This window comes from Grus americana, chromosome 1, assembly GCF_028858705.1.
Source record: "Grus americana isolate bGruAme1 chromosome 1, bGruAme1.mat, whole genome shotgun sequence".
In the NCBI taxonomy this organism is placed as follows: domain Eukaryota; kingdom Metazoa; phylum Chordata; class Aves; order Gruiformes; family Gruidae; genus Grus; species Grus americana.
This window is the reverse complement of record NC_072852.1, coordinates 61,955,230-61,972,967: the sequence shown is the minus strand read 5'-3', so window position 1 is coordinate 61,972,967 and position 17,738 is coordinate 61,955,230. Positions and strand designations below refer to the sequence as shown.

At 36.2% G+C, this 17,738-nt stretch overlaps 1 protein-coding gene across 1 annotated transcript in view; it reads right to left on the bottom strand.

The window, feature by feature from the left end:
• The window catches only part of SLC41A2 (solute carrier family 41 member 2), a 61,997-nt gene that overhangs the window by 23,718 nt on the left and 20,541 nt on the right, over positions 1-17,738 (bottom strand). The window contains exons 5-8 of the mRNA XM_054846545.1: positions 16,962-17,106; positions 14,919-15,065; positions 4,744-4,891; positions 4,093-4,172 (exon numbers count right to left, since the gene is read on the bottom strand). Coding sequence (XP_054702520.1) covers positions 4,093-4,172; positions 4,744-4,891; positions 14,919-15,065; positions 16,962-17,106 — 520 coding nt within the window. The remainder of the gene's footprint in view (positions 1-4,092; positions 4,173-4,743; positions 4,892-14,918; positions 15,066-16,961; positions 17,107-17,738) is intronic.

The window sequence follows — 17,738 nt, the reverse complement described above, 5'->3', positions numbered from 1 at the left end:
TCAAATTCCAGACCAATATTTCTTAAACCAAAAGATTTATGGCTCCACACTGTAACATATGTGATGAAGTAATTTGTCTCACATCTAAGAATATGCAAGTCACCTAGACAGGACTAAGTTGAAAGCTACTTAATGGCACACACAGGAAGCCCAACACCTGACAACTTTGTAGTGCATACTCTCCAGGATTTCGAGATATGGCAACTGGCACTGAAAAAAAACAGTGACAGCTTGAAATCCTGGACAAATTTACACTGTCCTCAAATTTTCGCTGGACACAATCCTAATAAATTACAATAATTCTTTCAGGTTGCCCTGGTTTCTTTCAGGTTTCCTGTGTCATAGGAGTAGCAAATTTAAAGGTAAGAGAAAGGAAAAGGCATCTGAAAAGTGTTTTAAGGGGAAAACCCTCAGCTCCTTTCTCTACTTAGGTTTACAACGAGAATACCAAGGCCAGGAAAGCACTGGTAAAGGAAGCTTTCTGCAACAGTAATATTTAAAAAGCCGTCTGTTAAGTGGTCTAGCACACCTTTTATGTCAGTAAATGAGTGTCAATAGACGTGCTTTTTTAATGGAAAGATTTCCTAAACTCCAGTTTACTACACTATACTGACCAGCAATATCAAAAGGTGCCAGTAGAATTATGAAACCCAAGAGAGGCTAATCTAACAGCAACCAAAAAAATCACCTACCTACAATTTCCTTTTCCAGGAGGTGTACCATAAAACTCTGCATCTTCTACACAGAACATATTTTACTCTATATTTTCCAATAGAAATACCTCTATCCTTAGAGTTCTGAGGGTTGCGAGGGTTACCACATGCGCATATAACACTTGCACATTACTCCCCTCTGCTCTTTTGTGGATGAGGGAAAACCAGATTCCTTTCTGCTTCTGTTGTCACCCAGTGGCACTGCAAAAGTAGTATTGCTAGTACCAGTAATGGGCCACAGGCCTTACGCTAACTTTACCTTATGCTGGCATTGCAAGGCTAGTCTTGGCCTATTAGGCTTGTTGTCACCTTGTTAAGAACTCAGAAATGGAGCTTGGTATGAGGTTTCTTTTCTTACAATGCAGAGTTTAAGTTTGGGATAATAGCAAAGGTCCTGAAAATACAAACACAGGACTATAAGCAACCCAGTGATGGTCCATTACAGTCACTGAAAAAGTTTAAACTTTGAGAGCTGGGCAAAGACTGCTTTACACATAACAGGAAAAGAAGGAGCTAAGCATGAAAAACCCAGATGAACAACGGAGTAAAGCACCTGGCGTAGCTTGGAAAATAACATTCTCAGGCATTGTGTGGTATAGTCCAGTGGGCAGATGCCAAAGGTTAAGAATGGTCTAGAAATACAAAACCTCTTATGAAAAAGCAACATTTTGAATGGAGGTGCTACAATCATCACAGGAATCATCACCGCAGGACCACTGTGGGACTGCCACACTGACAAGCATGACTCTTGCTGTCCCTGCCTTCCCAGATCCTTTCCCTCCCTGCCTGCTCCAATAGCCCCAGCTTTCCCTCTCTTCATTTGCCTAATTTATCAAGGATCTTTTATCTTGTCAGCTGATGATCCAGGGCTATGTACAGCTTTTTGCTATTTCTTTTTCTCTAAAGATAGTTTAAAAGAATGCATGCACGTTGCTTTAATTCTGTTGATAAACTTACAAGAGAAAATAAAAAACAAAGTGGTAAGTTTACCCTTTTCTCTAGAGACATGTTTATAGTAAGATGTCATTCTTAGCAATTAATATTGTTTACTTAAGTCCAATCATTAGCTAAAAATGTTAAAAAGGTAAAATGTCAACACACAGGCAATCCAGGTTTCACAGCCAATTTCTGTGAAAGAAAATGACCTTGAACAGGATGCATAGTTCCACTTACAAAAGCAGTCCATAACTGCTACAGGGTAAAAGACGATCATCATTGCAACATCTGGTAGGAGCTTGAGGCCTTGAGAAAGGCCTGTATCCATTGTAGGCAGCAAGTCTAGAAGTGAGTCTATAGAGAATAAGTGAGTCTATAGAGAAAATCCAGAAGTATTCTGGTTTTGTACTGGAGCAGAAATAGAAGGCTATGGGGATGCAGGAAGAAACAATCACCAGACAGTTGTTCGCTTTTGTAATCAGGGGATGTCATCTAGGAAAGCAGGACCACTGGTAAGAGTACTGGTTTGGGTACACCTGCCTAAAAAGGGAAAACAATCCTCTTCTCTTAGGAAGCAAATCTAAGGGGTTACTAAAAAGGACTATTATAAGACAAGTTTCAGACAAGCAGAGAAAAAGTTGAAGATCAACATGTCTGCCCTGCTCTTTAGGTAGCTGGAAATAAAAATGGAAACACACAAAAGGTGTGCAAGCATTTGCAATCTCAAATTAATATAAAGACAAGGCACAGGCAAGGAAGCATAAAAGCTGAAGTGTAAAAATGAATTTATAGTAAGCAAGGAACACAAATGGCAACAGAGAAATGCTTCATATTAAAAGTAAGAAGAAAGGAAATATATGGGAAAGAAGAACAAGCAACATGTTCCATGGAAGATTGAAATACTTGATTCCTTTTGTCTACTGCTTTCATAAAAATGATGATGTCTGATCACAAGCTGATATGTATTAAGTCTGTAGTGCCTGAGGTTAAATTAAATTTAGTGCATCCTTAGAGAGCTAGATGAACAATCCATGAATTATCAGTGATCATTTTTGCAAACTGATTAAACTGGAGGCTAGAGAATACCAGAGGGCTGTAATGGGGAAAACAGAAAATATATCCTAAAAAGGGGCCAAAAAGGATGATCTGGGGAATCTGTATATGCGTGGAATTTCTATTCCTACATAAGTATTAGAACAAATTATTAAAAATACAATTTATAAGCATCTAGAAGATGTGAAAGCTGTAAAACAAGAGCTAACATGAATTTGCCAAGAACATGCTTCTGTCAAAACAGTATGATTTCCTCCTCTAACTGAACAGCTTGCCTAATGGGCACAGCAATAGATATACTAACTCTCAGTTGTAATAAAGCTTAGCAAAGTGTTTTGGTGCTATCCCATGCTACATTTCCATTAGAAACCTCTGGAAAATTAATTATATCAGGGCAATGTGGTTCAAAACTAAAACTCAGTGTCTATATTAACATTTTATTATCAAAGTGGAAAACAAGTGGTTGTAATTCATTTAAGTGGTAGCTTAGAAAACAGAATAGAATATACCCATATGGAATTTGCAAAGGCCAAGTTAAGTCAAAAGTACTTCGTAAGCCAAAAATTAGAAGTCAGAATCATCTTGATAATTGGAGAAATGGTTTAAAAATCAACAATATGTAAAAGTGCAAAATGTAAGAAATAAAATGGAGAAATATAAAAGGGAAAAAGAACAGCTAGGCAGCAATACAGTGGGAACAGAGCTGGTGATTATAATTATTGCAAACTGTATTTGTATCAACCCTGTGATACCGTAGAAAAAGGGAAAAAAAAGCTCAAAAGTTTGCATTTTCAAACTGCATCAGCCTAAGAGATATTAACTGTCCTTATAATATTTGCCTTGTGGTTATCCTTAGATGATAGAACACTTAAGGACCAAATTTTCAGAAATATATTCTTACACACCTGGAAAATGCATACCAAGCATGGGAAAAAACGCACATTTTTCTTGAGAAACCTATTTACTTGCCTGTAGCATTCCTGTTAGTTCTGATATCTATGTACATTACACGTAAATAGCAAATTACTATTTTGAAAATTTGTCCTTGGATGTTCATAAGAAAATCCTTTGAAATAAAATTTTATCTACATTTTCCTCAGTCATAACCAGTTCAATATAATATTTGATCATTTAACATATACTACTTCAATATTTACACTATTTCTTAATGCATAGTTTAGGTTCCTACTTCTCACATTTTCTGTCATGTTTTAATGGCTACAGTAAATAAGATCGGGAAGAATTTCTTAGGTGTTCAAATAAACTGCCACTTATATCAAAATCAAAACTTGAAATTAATGTAGCAGATACTAATTAGCATAATAGACTTTTCTCAGACCAAGGTATATCAATTGATATATAGTAGCACATAAACTTGTCAGAATCTTACCATTAATTACTGGGGTATAAACAACAATTCCAACCAAATTAGGATCAGATACAGTTGTGTCCAGAATAAGGCCACCAATACTGAAAACCAAAGTACAATATTTAGAATAAGGCGAGCAGGTACATTAATTAGTATTTAAAAACTTTTTTAGCAATCTGCCTTAGAACATCTTCAAGCCACAATTTTCTTCTTAATTCATCTTTCCTCCCCGCCCCATTACCTCCTTCTCAGCTACAGACTAACATCACTATAGTTATTTATATATTAAAATAGACTTCTTGTATAACAAAGACCATAGAATTTCAGCCAAACACTCCACTTTTAAGATTAATAACTTTCACTGAATTAAATAATCTCTTAGATCAGTGTATAATCTTGATTGGTAGCTGCAGGAGATGAATAGCTCACCATTTCCTTCATGTGATACGGCACACTTCTGCTCAGTCATTGCCACAGGCAACTGCTGCCTCCCCCACTCATTCCCACCTGTGACTTAAATTTTAACTTCCTTGATTTGGGAAGATTAAAGTTTATTAATACTCTACATTCTAGAGGCTCCTTAAATGTTTCTTTTAAGTACAATCAGGTGTTAAATGAGATATACAGAGACATAGGATGACTATCAAGATGAAGCAAGACAAATAGACTTACCTGCTTATAACCATGGCAGTTATAACAGGCTCCCATCCTGAATGGAGAACAGTTCTGGTAGCTGGGTGTTTGGCAGCTATGACAATCCCCATCGGAGTCAGAGCCAAAAAAAAGGCACCAACCAAAGGAGATACATAGTAATATGTCTCTAAAATAATAATAGAAAAAACAAAAACAAACAAAAAAACCCTGTTTTACTTTCAAGACATTCCTATATGCTTTTCCTAATTTAGAACTCTAAAAGAAATTATAATCTACATCATGCAATGGAGGAATTTTAATAGCCTTTGTCACTGCTGTAAGTAAAGTTTCAACTACTGCACTAAACAATGTGGTTAACATCTGTCATCTGTGATCACTGTCTCCCATCTTCTCAAGGACAGAACTATCTGTACAAAGAAGGAATTTTGAAGAAGATTTTTGTATGATGCTTTATGATAAAAAGCAATAAGGATATGGAATATAAAAAAATATTTTGTAACATATCTACCAAAACAAAAAAGAAACTGAATATATTGAAAATGCATTTTGTTTATACACAATTTCATAGCATATGTACACCCCCTTCTTTCCAAAGCACAGATAGTATGGTAATCTTCCCAGAAACAGCACATCTAAAATGATGCAAGCACAATGTGTAATATTGAGACATTTATATCAGTAGCTTAGTTGTTTTATAACCAATCTGAGTCTGAAAATTCACAGCCACAATTCTGCTGTTTGCGCCTATCCATCAGAACTGCATCATATTTCATAGGAACACAACAGTAAACACCAATGAGTACCATCATGAAGCTGAGCTTATAAGGCAAAAAGCTGCCTCCACAGAAAGAATACTATTTTTTTCATATTACTTGGTTTTATAATCCCATCCTCACAGAAGCTATTACAGTGATCCAAGACTTCCTAATTCAACGGTGAAGTAAATAATGGAAAATTTATCCTAATGGCAAATATATATATATATATATATATATATATAAAAACTATGCAAACATTCCACTTTTACATGTATTTAGTTTTATGAGAAATGTGGCCCTGTATTTAATATTAAATACATATTGTCTAAACTTTCAGAATTTGGACAAGTCTTAATGCAAAATGTATTTTAAATTAACAGGCTGAAGTGGTTAATATAGAACACACAAACACTTCACCAAAGAAGAATATTTAGTATGTAAGAAAGTATTCTCACCCATGTATTAAGGCTTATTACAACGGCTGCAAATTTCGAGCAATTACTACTTTGATGCTATCTTAATGGAGCTAAAATTACTCCCGGAAAAATTGCTGTAGAGTTTTTAGAAGTTACTATCCTTCTGTATTGACTGGTAACAACCTCTGTAGCAGAGCCAGCAGAAAAGATAGTAAGATACGTTTCACAGGGTAAGCTAAAAGTAGAAAGCTATTAGAATGAGACAAAGCCCAAAAGAGAAGTAATTTTTTCCTTTCCATATCTAACTATCCTACAGTATATTATCTCCTTCTTCCTTTGTGGTGTCTTTTTTTCCTCCTTTTTCCTCTTTCTGTGAACTAAGAGGTGGGCCTAATGTAAAGAGTTCTTAAAAAGAGTACACACAATACACGATTCCTTTATTTGATAATTATAGTTTTGTTCTATCGAACTTAATAAAAAAAGACAAAAATGTACTGATGTAAAGTTCTTGAACTACTTACTGCCCAGGTAAGCACATCCTTCCCTCCACTTGCAATGAAGAAAGATCCCTGTATGCACTAAAATTGGTCACGTGGAAAGGCATCGTTCATTCTACATCTATTTATTTAAAATTTTGAAACTTCTCTCCTTTTCCCCTCTCTCTCTGCTTTTTTTTCCCCCTCAAGACATAAATCATACTGTATGCCTGCTACTTCTTCTTCCTCCCTCTCTGTCTGTTCCTCTCATATGGAACCAAGGTGAGGCATTAGCATGTACCAGATGCCTAATAACTGATTTAAAGGTCAGAATGAGAGAACAGCTCTAATGTAGTATATTTAGTAACATATAAAAGGGCACAAAACAAGTTCCAAGGTTTTGCCACATTTTTTGAGAGGTTGCCAATTTCATTAGAAGGCAAAGTCTGCTGGTCAGCAAAGATCCTCTGTTGCAGACATTCAACAGCAAAATACAGTTGCAATAGTGAGCATTACTCTAATTGACCACTAATTTTTGAAATTTTTTCACTTGTACATCAACAATTAGCCCACTGCACTCTTTATTACAGAACTTCTACCAACACAGAAAAGGAAATTAAAGTTTAAAAAAGTATGGTTTTTATGATAATTTATTTTTTAATCCTACTAACAACTAAAGAACTTGTTAGAATGTGTTCATGAAAAAAGAGAGAGTATTTGACTATCTGCACTAATCTTCAAGCTTGGAGAGCTAGTCCAAGAATGTAGTCCAAGAATTACAAACAATGGTAAAAATAAGTAAAGTATAGCATAAAATTCCTTTCCTCTGGAAAAAAAAAAAAAAAGGCACATCAGTGAGATGTGTCAGAAATCAGTCCAGCAAATGAACAATGAATACTAACCAATAATTATTTAATAGGTAACTTCTAAATAAATAATAATTATGTAAAATATAAACTATACATACACATATGTCACTCTGCCACAGAAATGTTTTGTAAGAAGTTTAAGAAAAGGAAAAAATATGAGAAGACAGTCTTGCTAGTGCATAATGATTCATAAACTATAACCAAAATAAATATAATTTATATCTGCAGTGCAACAGGACCATTTCAGAAGTCAGCAGGTAGTCAGAAACAAGGGCAGCTTTACAAATCTTAGAAAACATGACTGACCCATGGCTGATTATCAAACCTTTCACTAGCTGAATTCCACATATTTTAAGTCTGTTAACAGCAGCTACAGGAAAAAAAGAAATATGTGTCCATAAAATTACATAAGTTGTCATTTTTACAGCAAAGAAAGCAAAAGTTAGATGAACTTTCAAGAGGGTGAATATGTGTTTTATAGCAATAAAACCAAAGTGCATGGTGATAGAAAAAGATAGGAAACAAAATGCACCAAGTGTTTGGTTGGTTGGTTGTTTTTTTACACACTAAGACAGAACTTTCAAGACTACTCAGCAATGGCTTAGCTTTGTTCCTCTGAGTCAACAGCAAGTGAGAGGAGTTAATTTTTTTTACCCTTATTGTTCAACATTTTAGTATGTATAAATGTCTTAATTTCACTGTGGAAAAAAGTGCAGAGAAAACTTACAAAATAGGTTTCATACCTGAGTCCTTTAAATGGAGTTGGACGTAAAATGGATTATAAAAGCTACCCCATTGTTGCAATACTGTCATAAGTTTCTTCTTGAAAAGAACAAAAGCCAGGAGTGGCTCTCAGGAGTGGGGGATCTCCAGGGACAGGACACAACTAGAGCTTAGATTCTTTTTTAAAAAACCTTCTGCTATGGTAATATACTAGCACTGTATTGGGATTTTCTGTTCTAAAGTGCTGGAAGGAATGATAAATAAAAAATAAATAGGCTACCAACCGTCCCCATGCTGCTAAACGAGGAGGAAATCAGGTACACATATGAATCTGTTTACAAATTTTAAACCAGACAACTGAAATTCACCCTGCCCAGGTTTTTTAAAGTGAATATGATGTAAAAATTAAGGCAAGGCAGTTGTTCCCTACTAGAACTTCAAATTCTACTGCCTGTCTACTAAGTTGAATTAAACACAGAACTATGGAAGCAATTCATAGTTTAGAATGATATTACACAATCTGTCACAAGTGAGCAATGACAGACTCCAGTTACGTACAGGACCAGTGAAACTACTCAGGTCCAGTTTAAATCTTGGGATAAGAGCATGGGACTTTTTTTTTTTAGCTATGGGAGACTACCGTAGAACACCTTACTATAAGAATCTAAAAAGATGTTAACATTGAGATGCGTCTTTTAAGGAAGGATTGGCCATCTTCCTCTTCACATTTAATTCACAGAAGAAGAAAATGTATTCTGCAATAGCTGGAGAATGGGAAGAGGGAATAAATGACTCCTCTTCTAGGGCTCACCTTACTCCATTTTTGATAGATATATAGCAGGTAGCTTACATGGTAAAAGGAATCTTGCTCAACCTGGCTCTGCTATAGAATTTGTACCATCCCACAGTGGAAGATCAACTCCTAAAGGCACTCAACTCTTCATTGAACTTCTGGCTGTGACCTTAAATTGAAAAAGGAAGGAGGGAAGAGGAAAGAGACAAGGTTCTCAACTGATCTTCATTTACTTTAAGCCCTCATCCCTTTAGTAAACAGCGTTATAAATTAATCTTCTAGTTCAGAGATGCAACATGCATAAGAGATAAATGCATGTATTTAAGCCACGTTCTGTGAGAAAAAAGCAAAGGTTTAAACAAAGTCTTCGGATCATTACTGCCAAATGACAAGCAACACGGACCTCCACATTCAATATACCGAGTCTTCCTATTGCAGAGCATTCCCGTGTTCTCTTGGAGGAACAGGAGCCGGGTCCCAGCGACGGTCCTGGGGAGCCCTCTAGTGCTTTCCCCCAGCTACTTGACAAGGATTCATAGCTACAGCTCTTAGGGAGTTGTTAAGGCAGAAAGAACTGCTAACCTTTTACTACTTGAATCCCCATGTTTGATAGCTTCGCAATTATTTTTAAAGCACTCAGATGAACTTAAAAGAAATTATATATATAGGTCTGTAGCTAGTGGTGTGCCCCAAGGGTCAGTGGTTGGTCTGGTCTTATTCAACATTTTCATCAATGACCTGGACAAGGGGCTGGAGTGTACCCTCAGCAAGTTTACTAATGATACAAAACTGGTTGATACACTAGAAGGCTGGGATGCCATTCAACGAGACCTGGACAGGCTAGAGAGTTGGGTGGAGAGGAACATAATGAAGTTCAACAAAGGCAAGTGCAGGGTCCTGCACCTTGGGAGGAATAACCCCAGGCACCAGTACAGGTTAGGAGGTGACCTGCTGGGAAGCAGCTCTGCGCAGAAGGACCTGGGAGTCCTGGTGGACAACAAGCTCTGCATGAGCCAGCAATGTGCCCTCGTGGCCCAGAAGACCAATGGTATCCCGGGGTGCATTAAGAAGAGCATGGCCAGCAGGTCAACGGAGGTTATCCTCCTCCTCTGCTCTGCCCTGGTGAGGCCACATCTGGAGTGCTGTGTCCGGTTCTGGGCTCCCCAGTTCAAGAAAGGCAGGGAACTACTGGAGAGAGTCCAGCGGAGGGCTACGAGGAGGATTAGGGGACTGGTGCATCTCTCGTATGAGGAAAGGCTGAGAGAGCTGGGTCTGTTTAGCCTGGAGAAGAGGAGACTGAGAGGGGATCTCACCAACACTTACAAATATCTAAAGGAAAAATGTCAAGAGGATGGGGCCAGACTCTTTTCAGTGGCTGCCCAGAGAGGTTGTGGAGTCTCCTTCTCTGGAGACATTCAAAACCCGCCTGGATGCGATCCTGTGCAACCTGCTCTGGGTGATCACGCCTTAGCAGGGGGTTTGGACTAGATGATCTCCAGAGGTCCCTTCCAACCCCTGCCATTCTGTGAATCTGTGATGATGGCCAAAAAAGATGTTTGATTTGGCCCTTGCCTACATAAGAATGCTACAGTCCTTTCCCTTACCTCTTCTGGGTATGTTGTGAAGCATCCTCTCAAACCAAAGGCTGAGCACAGGCGTATAGTTCTGTTACAAACAGAAAGCTTGTACAGAAATAATTTCCCCCTTCCAGTCTTGTTAGCTGAAAACAACTCTTCTGCAGAAAGGAGCCGGAAACTTACAATTTGTTGCATTATATTTGAGTAGTTAGTCTAATAAATCATAGGGGGAAATAGTTAATTCATAATACAGTTCAGAGGTGAATCCCACCTGCTTCATTACCAGCCCATAAACTGTGAGTTTCTTTACAACATTCCCATTATTCCCATGGTTATTCTTGCATTGAGAAAGCCGGGAAATGACAGAAAGAACAGAAGAATGTCTGTGCTGGGTGAGGCCAAAGGTCTCATCTAGCCCTGTATCCTGTGTCTGACTATGGTCAACAGTTCAGGCTTGTGGAAAGAAGAAAAGAAAATGACAAGTTTAGAGTGATGCTTCTTTCTGTGTGCTCTGCCAGCTTCTGCTTCTGTTTGCCTCAGGGATTTCATCACTCAAGTTTCTGTCTGCATCTGTTCATTCAATACTCCTCAGTGGATTCTTTGATTAGTTTATCCAAAGAGTTTTCTAAAATCACTTTGGTCCTCTCAATACTCCATGGCTGTAAGTTCCACATCCCAATCACGTATTGTGTAAAAAAGTTTCTTTAACTTTTTTTTTAATCTGTTGTCTAATCATTTTCTGAATGCCTCTTCCCTGCCATTCACAGCTTTATATACCTCTCCTGAGCTGAAGCTACTCCATACTTTTATTCCTTATTACATGTTCAGATACATGCATCTTGGAAACCACACATTTCCAAGGGCTTTGTGGTATGTTCTTGCTTTAGAAAGACTCTGTTTCCTAAGAGAAAGAAATACAAAGACATTGAAAAAAAATATAAAGAGCGGAAGCAGCCATTTTAGCGCTAACTAGATAATTACATATATCACCAAAAGAGAAGTATTTCCAGAAGTACATATAGGAAGAAAAATGGGAGTAACTCTTAGAAGTGTACTTGAGCACACTAATCCTTCCCCCTACACACATGTGGGATCTGCTTTCCAACTGCATTGGCTGACTAAAATGTGAGTGGCCATGACAGCTGTAAAAGTAGCAAAGGATCAGTTCAAACTGGCCCCTCTTCTTTTTTTATTCCTCTGGGATACATTAGGCCATCTGTAACTAGATATGTAAATTTCTGTAAATGTGCAAAAGGAAGAAAGAAGTCCAAGTTTCTTTCCCCATCTCCTTTTTGGGGTTGAGTGTTAGTTGTTTGGGTTTTTTTAGATTAAAAAAAGGGGAAGGGGGGGCATGTTTTAGGAGAAATGGAAATATTAGTAGTAATTAGTTATTCCTTTAATAAAAGAAACATATTATCTCTAATTTATATAAAGCAAAGGAAACAGTACTAGCTATAGTCACAAAATAATATATATTGTTTATTTACAAATGACAAATATAGCTACTATTAAAATACCATAACATGTAACTAAGTTTTGCCTGTGGCCACAATTAAAAGATTGGAATGGAGTAGAGGAAGCTGTTTAAAAACAGTAAGACTCAGTATTAATAATTTACTGTCTTTGAGTTATATGGGTTCAACTTAAGCAATTATATAGAGAACATTACCATGCAAATACATAAGAAACTATTATTTGTAGGGAAAAGATTTAGGAAACAAATGAAAAATCACTGGCATATTCATTACAATGTAGTTTACAAAGAAAAATTTAAAAAACAAAGTGAAGTTTGACCTACACGGCGTAAGTTTCTAAGAAACTTGATTTGAAATACTTACTAGTTAACATTTAAAGCCTGAAGTTTAGCATTAATTATTTTAACTCAGACACGGTCCTGAGTAGAATAAATTTTAATCATAACTCTAGCCCCAAATCTAATCTCAGTGTTAACCCAAATTTGGCAACCTCTTCCAACTCCACACCTACGCAGCTAGCTAGTACATGCCAATAATCCTAGTTAACTCTCTCCTAGCTAACTCCTTTCCATCTAGCTGGTATACCAACTTCCCTGGCTTCCCTTCAATGACTAGCATAAACCCTAATTTTGAACTGAATTCCAATCAAACATATCAATTGTTGGGACATGAAATCTATTTTAAGCAGAATAACCCAATGTTCCAGTGTAGTAAGACTTTTGGGCATAGCAATAAATCTAGATAGAGTCTCCAGTGAGCTAAACTCTAATTATTATTCCAGTCCTAGCATTAGCTAGAGACACCAAATTTCATAAGAATAGAGGCTTCCTCTCTGTTCTTCCCCTCAGGAGAAAAGAAAGAAGAGAGTTTAAAAAAATCTTCACTAATTTTCTTTTCACTGTAAATGTATAAACTTACTTAAAAAAAGTATCTAAAGGAAGTTTTTGAGAAATAAGTTATTAGAATTTAATCTAAAGTATTTAAATATAGTTATGAAATAAACAATACAATTTAAGTTTTAACAAAAATATAGAAAATACTAAAAATGGCTGTATTGCACACTGATACATTTAAGCTGATATCACATCAACAATTTCTAAATATGAACAATCAAGTACTGAAAATATAAAATCATCAGTTGAAAATTAAGAAACAAAATGGCAAATCACACCAAGGTAGCTTGAGTCTTATTAGATACCTTTTCTGACTGATGATGTAATACTTCAACAGAACAGCTCTTTTTTTTACGTAAAAAGGCTTGAACGATAAGCATAGATGTAAGGAATATATGTGGTGATATCAACATGCCTGGTAAAACAATTATGGACAGCACAAAATTTGGCCTGTGGTATACTATAGTATAATTGCCTACAATTTAAAACAAAATATACTTTAAATAGTTTCTGTGGAAGGAGCCAGTTGCAGCAATAATTTAATTTTAAATATTGTTCTGAGCATTCTTCTCCTCCTGTGAGAAAATGTTTTCACACTTTTTGTTTCTTCATGGGGGAGATGAAGAAACAGGAAGAAAAAGACTGATTTTTGAGTTCCTCATTCTCATTTTCCAAGCTCACATCTGCTTTGTGAAACTCAAGCATTTAATTACATCAGCTACTATCTGAGCATGCTTCTAATAATAATAATAATAATAATTATAGTCATATACATTTTTAGCAGACATTGTGATGATGAACCTTCTGCAGTGGTCTGCTCCTTTAAGAAAGTAGGATTTAGACAGTACTGGTCCTAGAAATCAGAAAAACAGTTTCAAAGGAACTATGGAAACATGCAAATAGCTAGTAGAAGAGAACTGCAAACTGAAAAAAAAACCCAACAAAAACCCAAAAAAAACCCCAGTCATTCATAAGAAAATTAGTTTGAAGCTGTTTACGTGTAATTCACCTGTTCATAGCTATTAGTGCGAAAACAGTCAAACAGTAAAAACTGTCATCAAGAAGCCAGACGGAATTCATGCATGAAGTAGGATTAGATCATTGCTGTCAGTAGTCAGTGAAGGCCTCTCCTTTGCTGCTAAGCTATTCAGAGTGGTTATACATTTTTTCATCTTTCATGGCAGAACCGCTGTTCTAAAGAGAGCTATAGCTAAACTAGCAGATTTATGTTTGAAATATAGTCACCAAAGGTATAAGACAAAACAAAACAAAGAAAACAGAAGAGAGTAGGGCCATTCTTTGGAAAAGCTGGAAGTGGTTACTTTGTTTACTTAAAAGCAGAAGGAGATGCTGGTAAAAACAAGCACAGGCGCAGGGAACAGAGGGGAGACATGAAAGTGTCACACTGTGAGGAAAACAAGAGGTAGGAAAGAGCTGAGGAAACTTGTGCTGGAAGCTGGAATAAGGAAAATGAGGAAACAATGAGGTATTGCAGCGGGAGCTGGAAAGCACTTGGAAGGAATCTGAAGGAAACTCACAACAGTCTTTGTGTAAATCATTTAAAAGTCACAGCAATCACAAAGCACAAATCTATCTAAAATTAGGCTTCACTTCTTTGAATACATACTTGTGGTAGACTTGCTATTTCTACTCAAAGTACTTAAATTATTGTTATTTTGATTTCTACATAGCTGCAGCTCAAGATATATTTGAATGTTGTCTAAAACCACACCCTAACAACAACAACAAAAAAATCTCAAAGCAGAACTCCTCTCTCAGCAGCTGGTCAAGATAGCCAGTTCAACTCCTTCCCCTTAGTGAAAGGGGAGCACACTTCCGAAGGGTTCTGGGAAACAAATATTTGATTGCAGGGTGGGCATTCAAGAAAACTTGGATGAAGATAGCTTCCCTCCCCTGAAGAAAGCAGACTAAATTCAACAACTATAGTTTCTAATTCACATGTAGATGGATTGTGATTCTGTGAGAGTCTTTCAGATATTAGTAAACTGTGTCAAGATTGTGTTTAGCAACTTCAATCACCTTAAAAAAGATCATGGCATAATGTTGCAACCCAAGATTTATCATTCACTGGTATAAATATTGACAAAAAAGTCAGTCAAATGAAAAAGTTTTCTAAACCTCTCCCTCCCTGCCTTCTCCACACCCTCCTAACCCAAAAGAAGAGAGACATGCATATTTAGAAACATACTTACCAAGGCAAGTATAAAGACCCTGACTTATCCATGCTAGTATAGCAAGAGTGATAAGATCTCCAAAACTTGCTGCTATAGGAGTGGCAACATTGTCAGGATTAATACCAGTCTTCTTTGATCCAACAATAACTCCAACCATTATAATTCCTAGAATCAACAAAGACGACAGCACAGTAACCGTATCTACTGTTGTAACTCCACAGAAAATTCCAAGATAATGGTACTTTCAAACTCGATAAATAAGAAGTCAGTGCTTTTGCCCCAGGATGATTGTTCTTCCCACCTGACTGATGTCTGTATTTTTAAGTTGTAGCCATTTTTTAAAAAGAGGGTTTATATTAAAAAAACAGTAAGCGCACACACACACAAAATCAAGAACCATCTGCACAATGAACAATTTTGCTTATGAATAGAATTAGTATTATTGAATTGTAAATCAGCTATTTCCTGAAGAAAAAAAATACACTGTGTGCTGTTTGTACACCCTATTAACTTTAGGTGACTGAAATTTAAAATTACACTAGGCTGAAAAAAACCATATGATTAAATATTTTGACATCTGATACTGTGCAAGATTTCCAGTCACGAACTTAGCACCAAAAGTCAAGAAGCTACATCACAAATTAAAAACTAGACAACGTATAAAAATGTTATTTGCTATACAGTTAAAACGTTTTAAATTGAGGATGTTGGTTTCTACTTTTTTTCCTATAAACAGCAACACTAAATTTTTAAGAGGCATTTCCCTGCAGAATGCAAGTGGGTACTAAAAATAAAATTCACATTGTTATTAACAGTCTTCTTTGGCATAACTTGAGTAATTTGCCTTTCATCATATAATACACATAAGAGCTTGAACTGTGTATATAATTTTTATGTGATTTTAAAGATTTTTTTAAAATAGTATTACAATTTTCATGTATTTTAGCAATATTATGTATTGTAGGCTAAATTAGGAGTTCATTTTCAGAGAAACTGCCTAAAAAGTTGCACTCCATCAAATTCTCAAAAGAAAAAACTGAAATGATCCTGTAGGATCACAATATTTCAAAAGTACCTGTTTCATGTGTAGGAGGATGAAGTTTAGAAAGTAATTTCCTATGCTGGCCCATGACCAGATAACAACAAAAGTTTCTCTTCATGTCCAAATTACACGAGAAGTGGAAAAAATGCACTCATGTTCCTCCATTTTCTTGCTCTTAATTCTACACATGATCAAACTCAAGGGCTTTGTTGTCACTAAAAAAAAGTGTGTGCTCTTAATTCTGTGCAAAATTTTAACAATTTTGTAGTTTTCACATAAGTAAGCCTATCAAATTAATAAAAAATGGAAGTTAACATTTTACTTGACTTACTATTATTAAGACTACTAACTATGTATTTTCATTAAAAATACGTCACAAGTTGAGGCACTTTTTTCTGCCCTCATGTCCATTAAATAGTGTCTTTTATGGTTAAATATTTCCTGACAACTGGGGAGAGAAGATTAAATTCATCATGCTATATGGCTCTGGACAGACATTGGCACTGTTTGTAGAGGGGGACTTGAACTTGGACCAGACTCTGCACATAACAAGCCAATTTGTTCACTTCAGATACAAAGCAGAGCACAAACTAACCTATAAGCAGCATGGGCAAACAGGAAGTTTGGATTCAGCTGAACTAACATTCGGGCTCACTTGAGCTTAATTACAAATAAGTTCTACCTGTTTAGTACTAAGAATATATTTTGTACATGAATGAATATAGAAAGCAGGGGAGAAAAGTTCTCCATCACGTTAGGTAAAAATTTAAAAAACATACTTTTTGTTTTAGACAGGCTCAGGAGGTCATGCAAATCAAACCTTTTCAAAGAATATAACAGGAGAGGAATGCAATATGCAGGCCTATATGGAAATTGCAAAAGGGCATCCTATCCTCAGCTGTGTTTCAGATGTATTACACCTTATTGGATTTAAATTTTTAAGGAATAGCAACATAATATACATTCAGCATCCATAGAAAAGTAAATAACTAAAAAAGTAACATATATACTCCTTTTACCTTGTAAAAGAGAAGCTATGAAGGCAGTTGCTACGCTGCTAGAACACAGAAGGATTGAATGATCAAAGCTGTATTTGCCCTCTGGAATCCAGCCCAATATAACTGCTGCCACTGCTGCCAGAAAACCAACTACTGTTGCCTGAACCTGGAAAAGAAAAATAAAGTGAACAATTCTTAAAATTGATAGACTTAAGAGGACTACAGAACCATTTTCTGTTATTCTTTCCTCCTATCTACATTTATTTGCAAGGTGTAAAGGGAGCATCCTCATCCATTTTGTAGAGATGATTATAACCTTGGATGATCAAGAAGAAAAACCTTATGCCAGCAGAAAAGGCTTTACTAATGTTTCAGAGACTCAAGAGTAACAAAAGTAAAATCAGGGAAAAGAGCTGAGAATTTACCAGGAGCCAAAGCTGTGTCACTTAAAACAGTGAAGTCATAGCATAAGCATTTCACCTCTTTTTTGAGCATGGTGTATTATAACATGTGAACATGAAATAGTTCTTAATCTTAAGAAATAGTTGTTTTGGAGAACAAACACTCCTTTCCTCAAATGACCCAGCTACTTAAAATATTGTTTATTATCCAAAAGCTCTATCACATACTTCCTTTAAACGTTGAATCCAATGCAAATACAGTACTGAAAACATTTGTGAGGTCAAAACTAAAAGGTTTTGCCAAATCTGAAATTTTTCTCTAATCATCCTCAGATCCTCTCTCAGAAAAATTAAAAAGGAAATACCCTTGGTACAGTCACAAAGAATACTCTTCTTC